General features: G+C 35.4%; 1 protein-coding gene across 1 annotated transcript in view; it reads left to right on the top strand.

Moving 5' to 3' along the window:
• Positions 1 to 21808, top strand: part of LOC148940014 (sorbitol dehydrogenase-like) — a 185923-nt gene that overhangs the window by 72550 nt on the left and 91565 nt on the right. Inside the window, exon 5 of the mRNA XM_089106249.1 lies at positions 3284 to 3468. Coding sequence (XP_088962375.1) covers positions 3284 to 3468 — 185 coding nt within the window. The remainder of the gene's footprint in view (positions 1 to 3283; positions 3469 to 21808) is intronic.

Raw genomic sequence — 21808 nt, 5'->3', positions numbered from 1 at the left:
GTCTTAATCTTTGTTTTTGTATTTGTCTCTCACTCTTTTTGGTTGTGTGTTTGGGCGTGCGTTTGCTTGTCCCATTGCCTGTCTTTCTCGGTTCGTATGTCTAAATCTATGTATTTGTATGTCTCTTTCACTCTATTTGTCTGTTTCTCAGGGTTGGTGTTTGCAAGTCCGTGTGTTTGTCTTTGTTGGTTTGTATGTCTGAAGTTGCTGTCTTTCTCGGTTTGAATGTGTGAATCTATGTATTTGTATGTGTCTCTCACTCTTTTTGCTTGTGTGCCTGGGCAGGTGTTTGCTTATTCCAGTGCCTGTCTTTCTCAGTTTGTGTCTGAATCTACGTATTTGTATGGGTTTCTCAGTCTCTATGTCTGTTTGTCAGGGTGGGTGTTTGCTTATCCCCGGGCTTGTCTTACTCGGTTTGTATGTGTAAATCTATGTATTTGTATGTGTTTCCACCTCTTTTTGCTTGTGTGTCTGGGCGGGTGTTTGCTTATTGTAGAGCATGTCTTTCTTGGTTTGTATCTAAATCTACGTATTTGTATGTGTTTCACACTCTCTTTGTCTGTTTGTCTGGGTTGGTGTTTGCCTATCCCCGTGCATGTATTTCTCGGTTTGTATGTCTGAATCTATGTATTTGTATGTGTTTCAAACTTTCTTTGTCTGTTTGTCTGGGTTGGTGTTTGCAAGTCCCTGTGTTTGTCTTCGATTGTATATCTGAAGTGCTTGTCTTTCTCGGTTTGTATGTCTGAATCTATGTATTTTGTATGGGAGGCCAAGTAGCCCCACCGTTTTTGTTCCTCTTATTGTATTTACCAGTTTTTGCTATGTCAATTTTTCTCGCCAGTAAGAAGAATGTTAAACCTGATCGGCTTGTTGCATGAAATTAAATTAACTGAAAGTAAAGAGCAACATTAAAACTTAAAACAAACAGAAGTTATTCCGTATATGAAATGGGCCTTTCCCCTCCTCAACGCCTCGCTCTTTACGCTAAAAACGTTGGGGGGGGGGGGACCCTTCTGTGTCTCAAGCACGCAAAAAAAGGTGTAAAAAATGGAGGGCAAAAAAGTTGGGGGGGGGGGGGGCCTTCTGTGTCTCAAGCACGCAAAAAAAGTGTAAAAATGGGGGGCAAAAAAGTTGGAGGAGGTCCTTTAGGGGGGGGGCCTTATGTGTCTCAAGCGTGCAAAAAAAAGTTTAAAAAAATGGGGGGTGGGGAAAAAAATTGGGGGAGGGGGTCCTCGGGGGTTTGGATAGGGGACCTCACAACACTGTTCAAATGGAACTTGTGTATTATAAAGACCAAAGAGTTTCCCCCCAAATCATCCTCTAAAATGTCTCAAACTGTTTCACCCAAAAAAAAAATGTTGATTAATTTGTTTTCACCCAAATGATCCCCTAAAAGTAATTTCAGAATGTTCCTTTTGTTTTGGCATCCTTTTGTGATATCACATTTAAAATACCCAGGAAACCATTTCCCCCGTAAAATATATTCAATCTGTCTTGCATCTCGTTTGTATTTCTGAAAATATTTAAGGTGTTCCTAATTACACTATTAAGGTTTTGAAAGAATATCAATTTATCTCTGACACTAAAGACCAGTGAAGCCATATTGTTTCTTAATCCTCTCATGACACATTATAATTCCAGTCGATTATGCAAATCAATTTCCCAGAAATCTAGTCTGATCTTGTCCCCTTCGTAGATCAATAACATTGTGTATGTGGCTAGGTACCGTTAAACTCAATTATAGATGGCAGCACTTGTGCCCCATCGAGCCTCTTGACCCATTCCTACTAGTATCATTGGAGCTCATTCAACATCTTTGACCTGACAATATCTAAGAAAAATCCTGAATAAGCATTATCGACAAATAAAATGGAACAAGCAAGAACGGATCCAGGATTTTTGTTTGGGGGGGGGGGGTTACCCGATTTTTTCCCGTCTTTACAGGTATTTTCGTCTTTACAGGTATTTTTTAGACTAATTTTTGACTCGGTTAAAAATTTCGGGGGGGGGGGGGGTTCAAACCGGGTAACCCCTTCCCTGGATACGGCCTTGGGAACAAGTACTCGTTTCATCATAGTTACAGGCTAGTAAAGTGTGAACCAAGGCCCATAGTGACAAAAAGCCTGAAAATACATTAAAAAAAATGTCTAGTGAGAAAAAAAATGCCATTTGTAGCTGATTCAGGAATGCTAGCTATTATTATGATTTATATTGATAGTAAAATATTATTGCGAAAACAAATTTGTTGGAATTTTGGAAAAGAGCCTGAAATCTCTTGGAAATTGCGTCGAATATAAATGAAAAGTGCACCATTGGGGTCGCTATGGTCCAAAACAAAGTCAAGGAAAATTACAGCCCTCGCATGGGAAACCCATTTTTCTCCCTTTTTTTCATGGACCCTCGTATAAAACCAGCCGTTGTAGAATGTTGGAAGAGTGATCATTCAAAAAGAAATTGTTATGTCTAGTGGGCGTTTTAAGTAACAAACGAAATTATACCACAGCAAAGTGGTGTTTTCTGTCATTTCGTGCCACCGAAGATCAATTCCTAGAGACTGGAAATTTTAAGACAGTCAATCAATTTTCCATAGTCTAAAACCCTAATCAGGATGTTAACATCCTGTTAACAGAAGAAAAGTTTAACAGACGAAAGAGGGGAAAAATTTTCCCCGCTTCTTCAAGACAGAGGACTGTTCCTGTTCAGGATTTTCAACAATGGTCGTTCAAATGGTGCAATTATTGTTTCTAATGACTAATTATCCTAAAATGTACAAGAAGCAAAAATAACAAAAGTATACTTTCTTATAAGAGGTTCAAAATTCTTCGCAGTTTTGCGGCAGAAAAATTCCAATAGTAATAACACGAATCTCCATAAATTATATTAACTACACGCCTTAAATTCTTTTAATGTCCTTTAATTTTCTAAAATATTTCATAAATAATTTAATTCGGATCCAAATCTCTCCAAAGATGTCAATGATAACGTATCCCTGGGACTCTATATGTGACAAAATTGTAGATATTTAAAAAGAAATGTTTAAGAGAGATGCAAAGCAAAATCTACATTTAATGCCCTGTGTAAGCTGCACAATAAGTATGTCCAAACTGTTTGTTAATTTTAATCGTATCTTTGACCCGTAGTCCCCTTCCTGATAAAATGCTTACATTTAACCAAACGGAACTCACACTTCCAGTGAATTACTATTTACACAGCAAGGAGTTTCTCCATTGCTATGTAACTACTCTCAAGTTATTTACCATTTTAAGACATACTAATATTTTAGACTGCCTCAAAGTATGTCGTACGAATACGGAGCATTGATTGAACCTCTTTCCGTTGCTGTGTACTCTGCAGAAAGAGCCGAGGTGGGACTTGGATCAAAAGTATTAATTCTTGGTGCTGGCCCAGTAGGCCTACTTTGTTTACTTGTTGCAAAGGCAGCTGGTGCTGCTTCAATTGGAATTACTGGTAAGTTTAATTCATCCCTAACGGATTTTTAGCTAATGTAAAGTTGATAATGTAAAGTTAAAAAAATTTGTATTTTTTTTTTTTTTTTTAGCGTAGGTGGTACATAAATGTAGTTATCAGTTTCGGAAATAAAGAAGTTAGTACCACTGAGAGGAGAGGAGCTATAATACCAATAGTGGGTAATATACAGTCTTAAATTGTAAGAAATATGCTTTAGTATCACTTGAAATGAAGATCAAATAAGACATAATATGAACTCTGGAAATCCAGTTACTTCTCTCTATACAAGAGTGAATTTCTTTAAAAAAGAAAAAAAAACAAAAAAAAACGGATTTTTAGCTACAGAATCGATTAAAACGAAAGAATCTGTTTTCTAAGAGTAGATATGTCTCCAGCATTTTCTTTCTTGCTGCCATCTTTCTTCAAGATAGGTTACGCATGCTCTATTTCTGTTTTCAAGAACCTTCGTAACTTTGTCCCGTTTACATTTTAAATTAGCTAAAGTCCTGACATAATATCAATCTGGCCTTAAAGAATTCAAGTTTAAACAAAAAGTTTAAAAGGGTGGGCTAGGAAATTTAATTAGATGAAAAATATCACATATGCCTTTCTGAAAGCCACACAAGTTAGGAGACAAAATCACTCATCGACACTAATTAACACAAATGGTGTCAATCTCCTCGACACGAAAGATGTCGATCTCCTTTCTTCAGGATCACTAATCTTCAGGTCTGAAAAACAACGTGTAACATCATGCAAAAGGCAGCGGAGGCCTGAAGCCAGGGGATTGTTTCTCATTGTGAGGTCAGTAAGTTTCAAACAGATAGGGGATCGAATTGAAACTATATTTCCAGGTTTTTTTTAGGGGGTCAGAAGTAACGCTAATTTCAATTTTGTGTTGAGGTGAAAAGGACAAAATCTCTCTTTTCTTCGGGACTCACTGAAGAACTTACGCTATTTTTTTTTTTTTTTAAATACTTTTTGTCCGATAGAAAGAACTGCTATAAAGTTATACTTAGAAGCCATTGAGTCTCTGAAGCTTTGTCCGTCCCAATTATGGGTAGTCTCCCCTACTAACGCTACTGTTTTTTTTTTTAAATACTTGTTGTCCGACAGACACAATTGCTATAAAGTTATACTTAGAAGGCATTGAGTATCTGAAGATTTGTTCGTCCCAATTATGGGTAGTCTCCCCTACCTCCAATGAAGAAAATATACCTCCGCAAATGCCAGGAAAACAGGGGAAAGGAAAAAATAATTATTTTAAACCTAAGTAAATAAATGTGATTAGGCTTGAATTAGACAAGGTCTTATATTGCAGCTAAACTTACTGCACACCCAGAGCTTTCTCCAGGGTCGAGGGGGGGGATTATATTGCATACAAAAGCAATACGCTGCTTAAAAATAATATCAGAGGGAGTTGAATTCATTATGTTCTGGTGAAGAACATGGAATGTATGTGAAAGTTGAGTTCAAATTATGTGAAAACACATGAGAATTTTGTAGTAAGAGGTCCTCCAGCCTCCGCCCTCCTATCCACCTTCACTTTTATACAGTGTTTTTGCAACTGGTTCAAAATTTTGAAGCATAGACAGGGGAAGAAAACATTTATTACGTTATTTCAGCATTACAAGGGTCGGATAAGCTTAAACAAAGAATTGTTTTCCAAATATTTTAGGAAATTAGTTCTAATATTTATCAACTAAAGAACTAATTACCCCCCCCCCTTCAAGTAAAAATATCAGTAACTAATCGTGATTCTATATTAAAATTGAAAATTATCATATAAATTGAGAAGTTAAGGCACTGATACAAATTCTGGTTTAGCAGAGAGGTACGCAGGAATCCATTTTGTAATCTAGATTGGGGGTGAATAAAAAAAAGGCAACTGAAGGGTGGATTGTATACAGAAAATGTCAAATGATGGAGTTATCAGTTAAAATCACGAGATTCCGGAAGGAGCTTGCCCCAACAAACTTCCTTTACATCTCAGTGTCCTACCAAGATCTTGCTAAATAGTGTCATTTTTTGACTCTCAGTTTTTAGAAATAAATATGAAGATAATAATAGGGTATTTGTAATAATAATAATAAAAAAATACCATAAGCCAAAATATATTTACAGAGGAAGTATATTGGGGAGGGGGGTCGTAAAAACATGGCAAGACAAGCAAATTATAAAAAAAATATAGGCTATATAGGAATATACATAGGAAAATACAGAGATATACAGTAGTATTTATGATGATTATTCAGGGAGGGGGCTGCATAATGTTCCCCTTCCTCATATGAGTAATAACTTATATGAAGGCGCGGAACCTACAAGGAAACCTACAAGCCTGGGGCATGAATATATCTGCAGTTTCAACGGTACACGACTTACCACAGACATGTATCTAGTACTACAGAAGGGACATGACTTGTCAGACGGGTTTCTGTGGCAACACCTATTTTCTGGACCAATCAGAGACAACGAATATGGAGGGTACTTAATACATGGTAACTTGATTATCATAGCTATAGCAATCAGACAGGTTTCTGTGTCAACACCCATTTTACTGGACCACTATTAATTACTATCAACTGTACAAAACTCATCAGACCACTTTCTGCACTTAAACAGACAGATTCACATATCAGACAGGTTTCTGATGTTAACAGCCAAGCTGTGCGTGTAATAGACTCATAGCTAGGTTTAATGATTGCATACATTATTATAGATATCAAAAAGTTGTATTATTTGCGTAATGCTAACTCAATTTGCGAAAAAGATATTCCTTTGGCATAACTCTGCTCTGAATGATCTTAATTGGTGATTGAATAATAGGGATGAAACAGAGCTCGCTAATATTTTTATCTGGATTGTATGAAAGTGGTAAAAAGGCTTAAACTGCTTACCAGTTAAGGTAAGCCCGAAGGGGATGGTAACTCTTACGCTATTTAATATAAGTTTGGAATAACATCATTGTTATCAATCTATGGAAATGGTTAACAATGACAAGGTGATCATGGGACTTGACTTAGCTTTACTTCTTGGGTGTGTTCTGTATGATATGTAACTGCCATTTGAGCGGCGTTGTCAATATAAAATATGCCTTAGCATTGGAGTATGCTAAAAAGTTGAAACTAATAGAGATGTAGATGCTGAGAAAAGAATTTTAATAAAGAAATTCAGAACTATCCTTAGAAATCCTTAGAAATCATCTTGTGAAATGATTATGGGATTGAACCATCAAGGAGCGCAATAATCAATGACTCTAACTAACAAGGACCTCAACCACCAAGGACCCCCTATCCCCAACCTCCAAGGGGGCCTTTTTGCTCCAACTTTTTGGGCCCCCTCTCCCCATTTTTATACTTTTTTTAAGTTTTTTTTAACTTCTTTTTTTATTATCATATTTTTAACGTGGTATTTTTATTTCAACTTTTTTTACATGTCTTAGAATGACAAAAATATACTTAAAACATAAAAAATTATCATTTAACATTTTCCAAATTCAAAATAAGAATGATATAGAAATGATATTCGTGACTTTTACTATTAGAAAAATAATGACTGTAGTAGCACTGTTTTTTATGGACTGATTTTGTTGGACTTAATATGCTTGTGGATATACCAATCGTACTCTATGCTTGCTCATAGACACGACACGGCTTTCCCACTGATACTCTATGGCAGGTTATCGACACTACCTAGTTTATTGCATGTATTAAATCAGTAATTTTTACGCAGTGGAAGGATAAACACATAACTCATATCTTTAAAAAGTGAAGATGAAGCATTTTAAGAAAGTGTGTTCACATGACAGTGTTATTTTGGCATTGAATGCTAACAAGGAGAAGTATTTGAACTATGAAACAAGTATAAGTGGTAGCACTATCGGAAACATATGCGTGCATTGTCATGACAGTAAGGAATTAAATTCTTTTGGAGTAACAACAAAATTCAACTCTTATGTTGGTGGATATGCGAGATTGAGATATCCGGAGATAATTGCACTCAAAGAGATTGCCAAAATAAAGATAATCGTCGATGATAGAGGACAACTCCTTGTTACTGTTGCTGGTAACATATTACCTACTGATACATCCTATCGTCAGCTTTCGGGTATTAGCATTCAACGGAAGGTCAAAATAAGACAGGTGTACTCTTCTACTAATATCATAAACCATATCTTGTATACGTGCCGGAACTGTTATCTGTGTAAAAATGATTTAGTAATAGACAGTGAAATTACCGGAAAAATAAAAAGGGCATTGGTAGAAAATATCACTATGGAATATAAAGTTGAATCAATGAAGAACAAAGTGCTAGCAAACGTTACTACCATTATTAATCAAAAGCCCAAAGCATCTGATAGTACCAAAGATGAGAGGCATGTTGAATCTATCGTTTACAAAACAGTAAAAATTGTGTATGACTCAAATCGGAATAATGATTATTCTACTGATTACGAACTAAGAGAAGACAATAGCTACAGTATCAAGAGAGAATATGGTGAAATATTTTATTGAACAGATTCAAAACGTCCAAAGTTGTTCAATGATATTAGCAATGTATAAAAATATATTTTTTGTATTAATGTTCTACATGAAATTATTTCATTAAAAATATATTGTGCATTACATTGTTATGTGTTCATTATTTTTAGAGTATGCTAGTATATCAAACATTTAGACCGTCTATTAAAACATCGAAGATGTAAGAAAAAGAATTTGCATACATCATATGTCGGATAGACAGATTAACATAGAGAAAATCTATGTATTAAAATAGTTAATTTCGTTATAAAAATCCTTTATCGGAGAGGTCGGGATAAAGCTGACGTACTTCAGGCATCTAAACGAACTGACCCTTTATCAACACACTTCGTCATAAATGTAAGTTAACATTATCAAAACCTAAGTCTCAGAGTGATTAAATCCTGCATCGACATCATCTGTAAGACACATGGGATAACAATGATAAAATCTAAGTATCAGAGTGAATAAATTTTAATATCAGCATCTTTGTTGGATACATCGGATAAAATTGTCAAAATGTAAGTATAAGAGTGAATGAATTCTTTATTAACTTCCTTTGTCTGATACATCAGATAACATTCACAAAATCTAAGCATTAGAGTGAATAAATTCTTTATCATCGTCCTTTGTCAGATATGATTGATAAAATTGAGAAAATCTAAGCATCAAAGTGAATAAATTGTGTATAAATTTCGTTTGACAGATACGTTTGATAACACTGAACAAATCTAAGTATCATGGTGAATAAATTCTTTATCAACTTCTTTTGTCGGCTACATCAGAAATAATTTACGAAATCTAAGTATCAGAGTGAATAAATTCTTTATCATCGTCCTTTGTCAGATATGCCTGATAAAATTGAGAAAATCTAAGTATCAGCGTGAATAAATTCTGTATCAACGCCTTTTGGTAATTACTTTTGATGAAACAGATAAAATTTAAGTATCAGAGAGAACAAATTCTTTATTAACATTCTTTATCGATATCATTTGTCAGATACGACAAATCGACAAATCGATATTATTTGTCGGATAAATCGATGCATTAGAATGAATAAATTCCTTATCAACATCTTTTGTTGGATAGGTCGGGGTAAAATTGATAAAATATAAGTATCAGAGCGAATAGATAGAATAGATCCCTTCAATAAGAACCATATATTACCCCAGGGCATAACTTACAACACCTGTCCTCGGGCCCTGGGGGGCTGTGTCGACCTCGGAGTTTTCGCTATATAGTCTTTTAACTATTTTAAAAAAAGCTATCTCAAAGTTCTTATCGGATAGGTTTGAGAAAAAAGGGCATGGTGGGGGGGTGGGGTTGGCTCAGTGCCCTCCAATCTTTTTTTACTCTTAAAAAGTGAACTAGATCTTTCAATTTCCAATCAAATGAGGCCTCTTTGAAGTTAATACGAGCATCCCTTCCATAAGACCAATATATGCCCAAGGGCATAACTTACAGCGCCTACCCCCGGGCCCTGGAGGGTTGTGTCAACACCGGATTTTTTGTTATATGATCTTTGACAAAATAGCTATTTTAAAATTTTAATTGGATGCATTTGGGAAAAAAGGGTTTGGGGGGGGGGGAAGCTGGTTACTTTTGACGCGTAAAAATATATTTTTCAATATATTTTGACGCTTAAAAAGGGAACTAGAACTTGCAATTTTCAATCAAATGAGCCCTCTCTGAAGTTTATACGAGCATTCCTTTCATAAGAACTATATATGCCCCCAGGGAATAACTTATAACCCTTGTCCTTGAAGACTATGGGGGGAGTGTCCTGCTCAAACATATAATTTCAAGAACTTTTTACTACGTTGAACAAAATGGCCATATCAAAATTTTGATTGGATGTGTTTGGGGAAATAGTGGGTGTGGAAGGGGTGTTAATTGCCTTCCAATCACTTTCAACTATTGAAGAGGGAACTAGCCATTTAAATTTCCAATCGAATGAGCCCCTTCTGAAGTTTCTACGACAACATTTTCTATACAACACCTTATATTCCCCCAGGGTATAACTTACAACCCTTGCCCTGAGGGCTGGGGGGGGGGTTATCCTCAAAGACCTAATTTCCTGAATTTTCAACTACGTTTAACAAAATGGCTATCTCAAAATTTTGATTGGATGTGTTTGGGGAAAAGGTGGGCGTGAGAGGGGGGGCTAGTTTCCTTCCAATCACTTTCGACTATTAAAAAGGGAACTCGCCTTCTAAATTTCCAATCGAATGAGCCCTTTCTGATGTTTCTACGACAACGCTTTCCTTACAAAACCTTATATACCTCCAGGGCATAACTTAAAACCCTTCCCTGACGGCTGTGGGGGGGGGGGTTGTTATCCGCAAATACCTAATTTCCTGAATTTTAAACTACGTTGAACAAAATGGCTATCTAAAAATTTTGATTGGATGTGTTTGGGGAAAGGGTTGGCGTGAGAGGGGGGTTGGTTTCCCTCCAGTCACTTTCGACTATTAAAAAGGGCACTAGCCCTTTGAATTTCCAATTGAATGAGTCCTTTTTGAAGTTTTTACAACAAAGCTTTTTATAGAAACCTTACATGCCCCCAGGGCATAACTTACAACCCTTATCCTGAGGGCTGTGGGGGAGTGTCCTCCTCGAAAACATAATTTATGTCTGGAAATCAACTACGCTGAACAAAATGGCTATCTCAATATTTTGATTGGATGTGTTTGGGGAACTGGTGGGCGTGGAAGGGGTGTTAGTCGCCTTCCAATCTCTTTTGACCATTAAAAAGGGCACTAGAACTCTCGATTTTCAATCGAATGATCCCCCTTTGAAGTGTCTACGACGACCCCTTCTATATTAAGTGTCTCCGGGAAAAAAAATAATAAATAATAAAACATTGGAGCCGTTTGGCCTTTACTATGGGCAACGCTATAGCGTTGTCTCTGACAAATTAAAAAACTTTTTCTACAAAATAAGTTTTTCAAAAAAGTAAATAACTCAAATAAACCAAAAGTGAACACAAATATAATTGAATAGTCTAACAAGCATATAAAAATTTTATTTAATAAGCGAGCCCAGTTACGAGATGCAGGTTTTGATGCATGGGTTTCTAAATCTTTCCCACCTTGGGTTCAATTTAAACGCCCTGATGGATCGATCGCTAAGTATTTTCAGAATTATGTAACTAATGAACTTGCTAGACCTGTTATTAGCAATGATTATGGAGGGCTTAGTCAAAGAGGTCGATCCGGAAAGCAGAAGTGAATGTTTTGCTTGTTTGTAGTTAACCAAGGAAAATTATATTTGTTTTCATAGTTTGTGATGTAAAGTTAAGTAATTTAATTGGCCGTTAGAGTTTAGATTGGATGCCCTCTGTGTGATTATATTGTGCTCTTTGGTGATTAATAATGATTGTTTTCTTCGCTTGCCTTTATTTCGAATTCATACCTTATTTTTTTTGGTGTTTTATCTTTTCATTTTTTCTTTTGTTTCATTTTCTGTTGTGAGTATTGAGAGAGTATCTTTAGTTGTGATTGGTAAATGCCCTATTCGTCACCACAGGCCATTTTGATATTTAATAGATAGTGGTTAGAGATCTTGTTCTACCCCTGGGGGCTCGTATTATAATTGATTTGGAAAATAAGAAGGTTATTATTTATAATTATTTTAATGAATGTATTAATAAAAATTTGGACTTGGTGGTTCCAGCTTTTAACCCCCCTGGGGATTCTAAATTTATTTTTAGTTACGATTTCCATGATGTTGAGTATTGACATGGTGGATCGCAAGATTTTTGGATTTTTCATTTGAATTATCAGGGCCTAAATACGACATTTGATTTTTTAGTGAATCTAGGTAAACTTAATATTTTCCATGTGTTTGCTTTGACGGAGACCTGGTTGAAGGACCATAATTCTGCTCTTTTAGATATACCTGGATATACTTTGTTTGTTCGGAACTGGGATTTATGTCAACACGGGGGTCTTGTGGCTTATGTTTGTGAAGATCCCTAGGTTAGAGTTCGAGATGATCAAAGTGAATATAAGGAAATGGTGTGTGAAACACTAGCATAACATGCTAAATTGAATAATGTTGATACATATTTAGGAATTGTATATAGGCCTCCTTCTGGTTCTATTCTAGAAATTTTTTGAGAATCTTCATGAACAGCTGGCAAAAGTACAAATTAGTAATAACCCTTGTTTTGTTCTAGGTAACTTTAATATTAACATGCTGGATATGGAGTCTTTTGTGACTTCTCAGTTATTAAAATTTGTGTATGTCTTATGGGCTGTTCCCAACGATTAACATCCCAACTAGAGTTTCTAGGGCGTCTGCAAAACTTTTGGATAATATTTTTTCCAATGCACCTTTTAGATCGCCAGGAGTTCTTGTAAATGTGGAATTTGACCACTTTGATGTTTTTGCAGATTTTGAGGTATCATCCCTAAGCGAGAAACTCCTGAACAGAGTAAAAGAGTTGTAGTTTTTGATCGTAGTGCCCTCTTGAAACTAAAAAATAATATGGATCATATTGATTGGGTATCTCTGTTTGGAAATGAAAGTGATGTAAATACTAAATTTTCACTCTTTTATAGTAAGCTTTTAGAAATGGTTAAGGAAGTGGGAGCAGTGAAGAATTCGAAAGGTCGAAAACATAATGGGAGGAAGCCATGGATAACGCATGACCTTCTTCAAAAAATAAATGTAAGAGATGGACTGTTTAAGTCACAAGCTTTAAGACCGACGGATGAGAATAAAGAGCGGTACCGTGCTTTTCGTAATTGTTTGAATAATCTCCTCCGTGAGGCTAAACAAAAATATTTTAGTATGAAGTTCAAGGATGTTAAAGGTAACCCGTTGAAAACTTGACAAATAATCCGTAATGTTATAGGTCAGCGGTCTAATATTCTACCAACTGAAGTGACTATTAATGAGGTTATAATTGCAGATGGTACTGGGATATGTAATGAGTTTCTAAATCATTTTTCTTCAATAGGCCTACAAATAGCCGAGATGATTTCCTCGTCTCCAGAAGACCCACCTTTTGGATCTACTCTACCATCTCCTACAAATGTATCACTATATCTAAAGATGATTACATTAGATGAGTTAAGGGATATTATCTATAGTATGAAAAATAGTTCGTCCGGTAGTGACCTAGTTAGCCTAAAAATTCTAAAATGCATTTTCCCTTGTATATCTGCTGTTTTGACATCACTGATTAATGATTGCTTCCGTCAAGGAAGATTTCCAGATTGTTTAAAAAAAAGCAAGAGCGACACCGGTTTATAAAGGTGGTGATAGAAATGATTTGGGTGATTATCTCCCAATATCAGTCTTCCCAGTTATTTCTCGTCTTGTTGAAAAATTTTCTAATAATCGGTTGACCTATTTTTTAGAGAAGTTTAAATTGTTAAATAATAATCAGTTCGGTTTCAGAAAAGATAGGAAGACAGAGGATGCATTGATATTTTTGACTAGCATAATTAACATAGCTTTAGATGAAGGATTTAAGGTTGGTGCAGTGTTTCTAGACTTACAGAAGGCTTTTGATACAGTTGACCATGGCCTACTCCTGGAAAAATGCGAGGTCTATGGGATCCGAGGTAAAGCTCTTGACTTTATACGGAGTTTCCTTAGTAACCAGTACCAGTTTGTAGAGATGACTTGTATACAATCAGGCGCCCGCCCAGTGACTAGTGGTGTCCCGCAGGGGTCAGTTCTTGGTCCGATTCTTTTTTTATTGTATATTAATGATATGCCTAATTGTATCCCAAGTTGTTGTTTTAATGTTAGTGATATGGCCAAAAATCCCAGGAATGAGACGGTGTCATTATTTGCTGATGACACAGTTGCTGTTAGTACCGCGAAGACAGAAGAATTACTTCAGACATCGATGAAAGATGTTATTGAAAGGTTATATTCCTGGTTGAGGGTAAATAGATTAAAGATTAATCTGGGTAAGACTAATTTTTTTATTTTTTCCCGTTCACCAGATTTTTATCCATGGTTTCAGGATATTGCAACACAGTATGGAGCTTTAAAGCGGGTGCGTTCTTATAAGTACCTGGGGGTTTATATTGATGATGTTTTATCATTCAAGCGCCATTTACATTATGTTTGTAAAACCGTGTCTCGTAACCTGGGTATAATGAGAAAACTTAAGCATTTTTTTCCTCCTTTTATTATGCGCCTTCTTTATTATTCCCTTATTCATCCATATATATTGTATTGCAGTAGCGTTTGGCTTGGCATATTTTATTCTAGTTTTCAGCCAGTGAAAGTTCTACAAAACAACACTGTTCGACTGTTAGATGGACTACAGCCCCGGGATTTGGTACGCAACGTGTATGAACGCGTAAAGATACTGCTAGCTGCCGGATTACGGAAGTTGTATACACTTCTATCCATTTTTAGGATTCAGAGGGGTATAAACCTCCCGTGTTTTGATAGCTTGGCTAACCTGAGATCTTCTGTCCATGATTATGATACTAGGTCATCTACAGAGATTAATATTCCACTGGTAGTTTCGGCCCGATCGATGTTTTCTTTGCTTCACAGGGGGATCAGAAGTTGGAACCATCTTGATTAAAAGACAAAAAATATAGGTGATATTTCTTCGTTTAAGATAGTAATTAAAGGGATGCTTTTTAGTAAGTATGAATTTTAGGTTTTTTTTTTAAAATAATGATATTGGTAAATTTTTATGGCTCCTGGGGGTGATGATTATGAATATGATTGCAAATTTAATGAAAATGTTAAGGTTTAAGGTTTGTGGTGCTGTTTGGGGACTGTGATATAGATAGGTTATCAATTTTTTCGTTTTTTTTTTATTGTTTTGTTATGTTAGTGTATTTTTGCCACCCCCTTGGACAAGTTTTTACTTCTTGGGGTGGCCGCTAAACTTATGTTAAATTATTTGTTTGTTTAGAATAAATCTCTCTCTCTCTCTCTCATACAACCACCACAAATCAGTATTAATAAATAAATGAAAACCAAAACAAACAGAAGTTAAAATAAATAACAGAGTCAAACTCAAACTGAGCCGAAATTCAATTGAGCAGGGTTCTAAGACCCTATGATTTCTAAAAGCCAGAATATAAAAGTACTTTACTGAAAAAATTCAAATGAATTTACTGAAAAATCTGCATTGTCAGTCTAATAGGATAGATTAAAGTGAACCGCTGACCTATAACGTTACGGATTATTTGCCAAGTTTTCAACGGGTTACCTTTAACATCCTTGAACTTCATACTAAAATATTTTTGTTTAGCCTCACGGAGGAGATTATTCAAACAATTACGAAAAGCACGGTGCCGCTCTTTATCCTCATCCGTCAGTCTTAAAGCTTGTGACTTATACAGTCTATCTCTTACATTTAGTTTTTGAATAAGGTCATGCGTCATCCATGGCTTCCTCCCATTATGTTCTCGACCTTTCGAATTCCTCACTGCTTCCACTTTCTTAACCATTTCTAGAAGCTTACTATAAAAGAGTGACAATTTAGTATTTAGGCTACATCAGTGTCATTTCCAAAAAGAGATACCCATTCAATATGAACTATATTATTTTTTAATTTCAATAGGGCACTACGATCAATAACTGCAACTCTTTTACTCCGTTCAGGAGTTTCTTACTTAGAAATAAATACCTTAAAATCTGCAAAACACCAAAGTGGTCAGATTCCACATTTACAAGAACTCTTGGCGATCTAAAAGGTTAATTGGAAAAAATATTATCCAAAAGTTTTGCAGATGTCCTAGAAACTCTAGTCGGAATGTTAATCGTATGGAACAGACCATAATACATACAAAAATTTAATAACTGAGAAGTCACAAAAGATTCCATATCCAGCATGTTAACATTACAATCACCTAGAAACAAACAAGGGTTATTAATAATTTGTACATTTGCCAGCTGTTCATGAAGATTCTCAAAAAATTCTTGAATAGAACCAGAAGGAGGCCTATATACAATTACTAAATATGTATCAACATTATTCAATTTAGCTTGTAATACTAGTGTTTCACACACCATTTCCTTATATTCACTTAGATCATCTCGGACTCTAACATGGAGATCTTCACGAACATAAGCCGCAAGACCCCCGTGTTGACGTAACTCCCGGTTCCGAATAAACAAAGTATATCCAGGTATATCTAAAAGAGCAGAATTATGGTCCTTCAACCAGGTCTCCGTCAAAGCAAACACATGGAAAATATTAAGTTTACCTAGATTCGCTAAAAAATCAAATGTCGTATTTAGGCCCTGACAATTCAAATGAAAAATCCCAAAATCTTCCGATCCACCATGCCAATACTCAACATCATGAAAATCATAACTAAAAACAAATTTAGAATCCTCAGGGGGGTTAAAAGCTGGAACCACAAAGTCCAAATTTCTATTAATACATTCATTAAAATAATTATAAATAGTTACCTTCTTATTTTCCAAATCAGTTATACTACGAGCCGCCAGAGGTAGAACAAGATCTCTAACCACTATCTATTAAAGATCCAAATGGCATGTGGTGACGAGTAGGGCATGTACCAATCACAATTAAAGATACTCTCTCAATACTCACAACAAAAAATGAAACAAAAATAATCAAAAGAAAAAATGAAGATAAAACACAAAAAGAAATAAGGTATAAATTCGAAATAAAGGCAAGCGAAGAAAACAATCATTATTAATCACCAAAGAGCACAATATAATCACACAGAGGGTATCCAATCTAAACTCTAACGGCCAATTAAATTACTTAACTTTACATCACAAACTATAAAAACAAATATAATTTTCCTTGATTAACTACAAACAAGCAAAACATTCACTTCTGCTTTCCGAGTCGACCTTTTTGACTACGCCCTCCATAGTCATTGCTAATAACCGGTCTAGCAAGTTCACTAATTACATCATTCTGAAAATACTTAGCGATCGATCCATCTGGGCGTTTAAATTGAACACAAAGTGGGAAAGATTTAGAAACCCATGCATCAAAACCTGCATATCGTAACTGGGCTCGCTTATTAAATAAAATTTTTATATGCTTGTTAGACTATTCAATTATATTTGTGTTCACTTTTGGTTTATTTGAGTTATTTACTTTTTTGAAAAACTTATTTTGTAGAAAAATTTTTTTAATTTTTCAGAGAAAACGCTATAGCGTTGCCCATATTAAAGGCCAAACGGCTCCAATGTTTTATTATTTATTATTTTTTTTCCCGGAGACACTTAATATAGAAGGGGTCGTCGTAGACACTTCAAAAGGGGATCATTCGATTGAAAATCGAGAGCTCTAGTGCCCTTTTTAAGGGTCAAAAGTGATTGGAAGGCAACTAACACCCCTTCCACGACCACCAGTTCCCCAAACACATCCAATCAAAATATTGAGATAGCCATTTTGTTCAGCGTAGTTGATTTCCAGACATAAATTATGTTTTCGAGGAGGACACTCCCCCACAGCCCTCAGGATAAGGGTTGTAAGTTATGCCCTGGGGGCATGTAAGGTTTCTATAAAAAGCTTTGTTGTAAAAACTTCAAAAAGGACTCATTCAATTGGAAATTCAAAGGGCTAGTGCCCTTTTTAATAGTCGAAAGTGACTGGAGGGAAACCAACCCCCCTCTCACGCCAACCCTTTCCCCCAACACATCCAATCAAAATTTTTAGATAGCCATTTTGTTCAACGTAGTTTAAAATTCAGGAAATTTGGTATTTGCGGATAACCACCCCCCCCCCCCCCCAAGCCGTCAGGGAAGGGTTTTAAGTTATGCCCTGGAGGTATATAAGGTTTTGTAAGGAAAGCGTTGTCGTAGAAACATCAGAAAGGGCTCATTCGATTGGAAATTTAGAAGGCGAGTTCCCTTTTTAATAGTCGAAAGTGATTGGAGGGCAAATAACCCCCCTCTCACGCCCCACTGTTACCAAGCCCTATCCAATAAGAATTTGTAGATAAAAATTTTGTTCAACGTAGTTGAAAATTCAGGAGACTAGGTCTTTGAGGATAACCCCTCCCCCCACAGCCCTCAGGGCAACGGTTGTTATTTATACCCAGGGGGAATATAATGTTTTGTTTAGAAAGTGTTTTGTTAGAAAAATAAGAAGGGGCTCATTCGATTGGAAATTTAAATGGCTAGTTCCCTTTTTAATAGTCGAAAGTGATTGGAAGGCAACTAACACCTCTTCCACACCCACCATTTCCCCAAACACATCCAATCAAAATTTTGATATAGCCATTTTGATCAACGTATTTAAAAGATCTGGAAATTATATGTTTGAGCAGGACACTCCCCCCATAGTCTTCAAGGACAAGGGTTATAAGTTATTCCCTGGGGGCATATATAGTTCTTATGAAAGGAATGCTCGTATAAACTTCAGAGAGGGCTCATTTGATTGAAAATTGCACGTTCTAGTTCCCTTTTTAAGCGTAAAAATTTTTTGAAAAATATATTTTTACGCGTAAAAAGTAACCAGCTTCCCCCCCCCCCCAAACCCTTTTTTCCCAAATGCATCCAATTAAAATTTTAAAATAGCTATTTTGTCAAAGATCATATAACAAAAAATCCGGTGTTGACACAACCCTCCAGGGCCCGGGGGTAGGCGCTGTAAGTTATGCCCTTGGGCATATATTGGTCTTATGGAAGGGATGCTCGTATAAACTTCAAAGAGGGCTCATTTGATTGGAAATTGAAAGATCTAGTTCACTTTTTAAGAGTAAAAAAAGATTGAAGGGCACTGAGCCAACCCCACCCCCCCTCCATGCCCTTTTTTCTCAAACCCATCCGATAAGAACTTTGAGATTTCTTTTTTTTTAAATACTTAAAAGACCATATAACGAAAACTCCGAGGTCGACACAGCCCCCCTGGGCCTGAGGGCAGGTGTTGTAAGTTATGCCCTGGGGGAATATATGGTTCTTATTAAAGGGATCTATTCTATCTATTCGCTCTGATACTTATATTTTATCAATTTTACCCCGACCTATCCAACAAAAGATGTTGATAAGGAATTTATTCATTCTAATGCATCGATTTATCCGACAAATAATATCGATTTGTCGATTTGTCGTATCTGACAAATGATATCGATAAAGAATGTTAATAAAGAATTTGTTCTCTCTGATACTTAAATTTTATCTGTTTCATCAAAAGTAATTGTCAAAAGACGTTGATACAGAATTTATTCACTCTGATACTTAGATCTTCTCAATTTTATGAGGCATATCTGACAAAGGACGATGATAAAGAATTTATTCACTCTGATACTTAGATTTTGTTAATTTTATCTGATGTATCTGACGAAAGAAATTGATAAAGAATTTATTCGCTATGGTACTTAGATTTGGTCAGTGTTATCAAACGTGTCTATCATATGACATTGGTAAAGAATTTATTCACTCTGATGCTTAGATTTTCTCAATTTTATCAATCCTATCTGACAAAAGACGATGATAAAGAATTTATTCACTCTAATGCTTAGATTTTGTGAATGTTATCTGATGTATCAGACAAAGGAAGTTAATAAAGAATTCATTCACTCTTATACTTACATTTTGACAATTTTATCCGATGTATCCAACAAAGATGCTGATATTAAAATTTATTCACTCTGATACTTATATTTTATCATTGTTATCCCGTGTATCTGACAATAGATGTTGATACAGGCTGTAATCACTGTGAGAATTAGGTCTGGATAATGTTAACTTACATTTATGACGAAGTATGTTGATAAAGAGTCAGTTCATTCTGGTGCCTGAAGTACGTCAGCTTTATCCCGATCTATCCGTTAAAAGATGTTGATAAAGAATTTATCTATTCTAATACATAGATTTTCTCTATGTTAATCTGTCTATCCGACATATGATGTATGCAAATTCTTTTTCTTACATCTTCGATGTTTTAATAGACGGTCTAAATGTTTGATATACTTGCATACTCTAAAAATAATGAACACATAACAATGTAATGCACAATATATTTTTAATGAAATAATTTCATGTAGAACATTAATACAAAAAATATATTTTTATACATTGCTAATATCATTGAACAACTTTGGACGTTTTGAATCTGTTCAATAAAATATTTCACCATATTCTCTCTTGATACTGTAGCTTTTGTCCTCTCTTAATTCGTAGTCAGTAGAATAATAGTTATTCTAATTTGAGTCTAGCACAATTTTTACTGTTTTGTAAACGGTAGATTCAACATGCGTCCTATCTTTGGTACTATCTGATGCTTTGGCCTTTTGATCAATGATGGTAGTAACGTTTGCTGGCACTTTGTTCCTCATCGATTCATCTTTATATTTCTTAGTGATATTTTCCACCAATACCCTTTTTATTTTTCCGCTAATTTGACTGTCTATTACTACATTATTTTTACACAGGTAACAGTTTCGGCACGTAGACAAGATATGGCTTATGATATTAGTAGAAGAGTACACCTGTCTTATTTTGACCTTCCGTTGAATGCTAATACCCGAAAGCTGACGATAGGATGTATCAGTAGGTAATATGTTACCAGCAACAGTAACAAGGAGTTGTCCTCTATCATCGACGATTATCTTTATTTTGGCAATCTCTTTGAGTGCAATCATCTCCGGATATCTCAATCTCGTATATCCGCCAACATAAGAGCTGAATTTTGTTGGTACTCCAAAGGAATTTAATTCCGTACTGTCATTACAATGCACGCATACGTTTCAAATAGTGCTATCACTTGTACTTGTTTCATAGTTCAAATACTTCTCCTTGTCAGCATTCAATGCCAAAATAACACTGTCATGTGAACACACTTTCTTAAAATGCTTCATCTTCACTTTTTAAAGATATGGTTTATGTCTTTATACTTCCACTGCGTAAAACTTACTGCAATAAACTTTGATTTAATACATGCAATAAACTAGGTAGTGTCGATAGACCGCCATAGAGTACCCGTGGGAAAGTCGTGTCGTGTCTATGAGCAAGCATAGAGTGCGATTTGTATAGCTGAAAGTATATTTCGTGTCTTTTTATGACATGTAAAAAAAAGTTGAATAATTTCTAAGTCCAACAAAATCAGTCCATAAAAAAAGTGCTACTACAGTCATTATTTTTCGAATAGTAAAAGTCACGAATAACATTTCTATATCATTCTTATTTTGAATTTGGAAAATGTTAAATGATAATTTTTTATGTTTTAAGTATATTTTTGTCATTCTAAGACATGTAAAAAAAGTTGAAATAAAAATACCATGTTAAAAATATAATAATAAAATAAGAAGTTAAAAAAAACTTAAAAAAAGTATAAAAATGGGGAGAGGGGGCCCAAAAAGTTGGAGCAAAAAGGCCCCCTTGGAGGTTGGGGATAGGGGGTCCTTGGTGGTTGAGGTCCTTGTTAGTTAGGGTCATTGATTATTGCGCTCCTTGATGGTTCAATCCCATAATCATTTCACAAGATGATTTCTAAGGATTGTTCTGAATTTCTATATTAAATTTCTTTTCTCAGCATCCAAATTTCTACTATTTTCAACTTCTTAGCTTACTCCAATGCTAAGGCATATTTTATATTGACAACGCCGCTCAAATGGCAGTTACATATCATACAGAACACAGCCAAGAAGTAAAGCTAAGCCAAGTCTCATGATCACCTTTTCATCGTACCATATCCATAGATTGATACCAATGATGTTATTCCAAATTTATTTTAAATTGCGTAAGAGTTAGCACCCCCTTCGGGCTTACCTTAACTGGTAAGCAGTTTAACCCTTTTTTACCACTTTCATACAATCCAGATAAAAGTATTAGCGAGCTCTGTTTCAGCCCTATTATTCAATCACCAATTAAGGTCATTCAGAGCAGAGTTATGC

The sequence above is a fragment of the Artemia sp. Qi Xiang Cuo genome, chromosome 20 (assembly GCF_049724085.1).
Source record: "Artemia sp. Qi Xiang Cuo chromosome 20, ASM4972408v1, whole genome shotgun sequence".
Taxonomy (NCBI): Eukaryota; Metazoa; Arthropoda; class Branchiopoda; order Anostraca; family Artemiidae; genus Artemia; species Artemia sp. Qi Xiang Cuo.
Note: the sequence above shows the minus strand (reverse complement) of the source record. Positions and strands in the feature narration are given on the sequence as shown.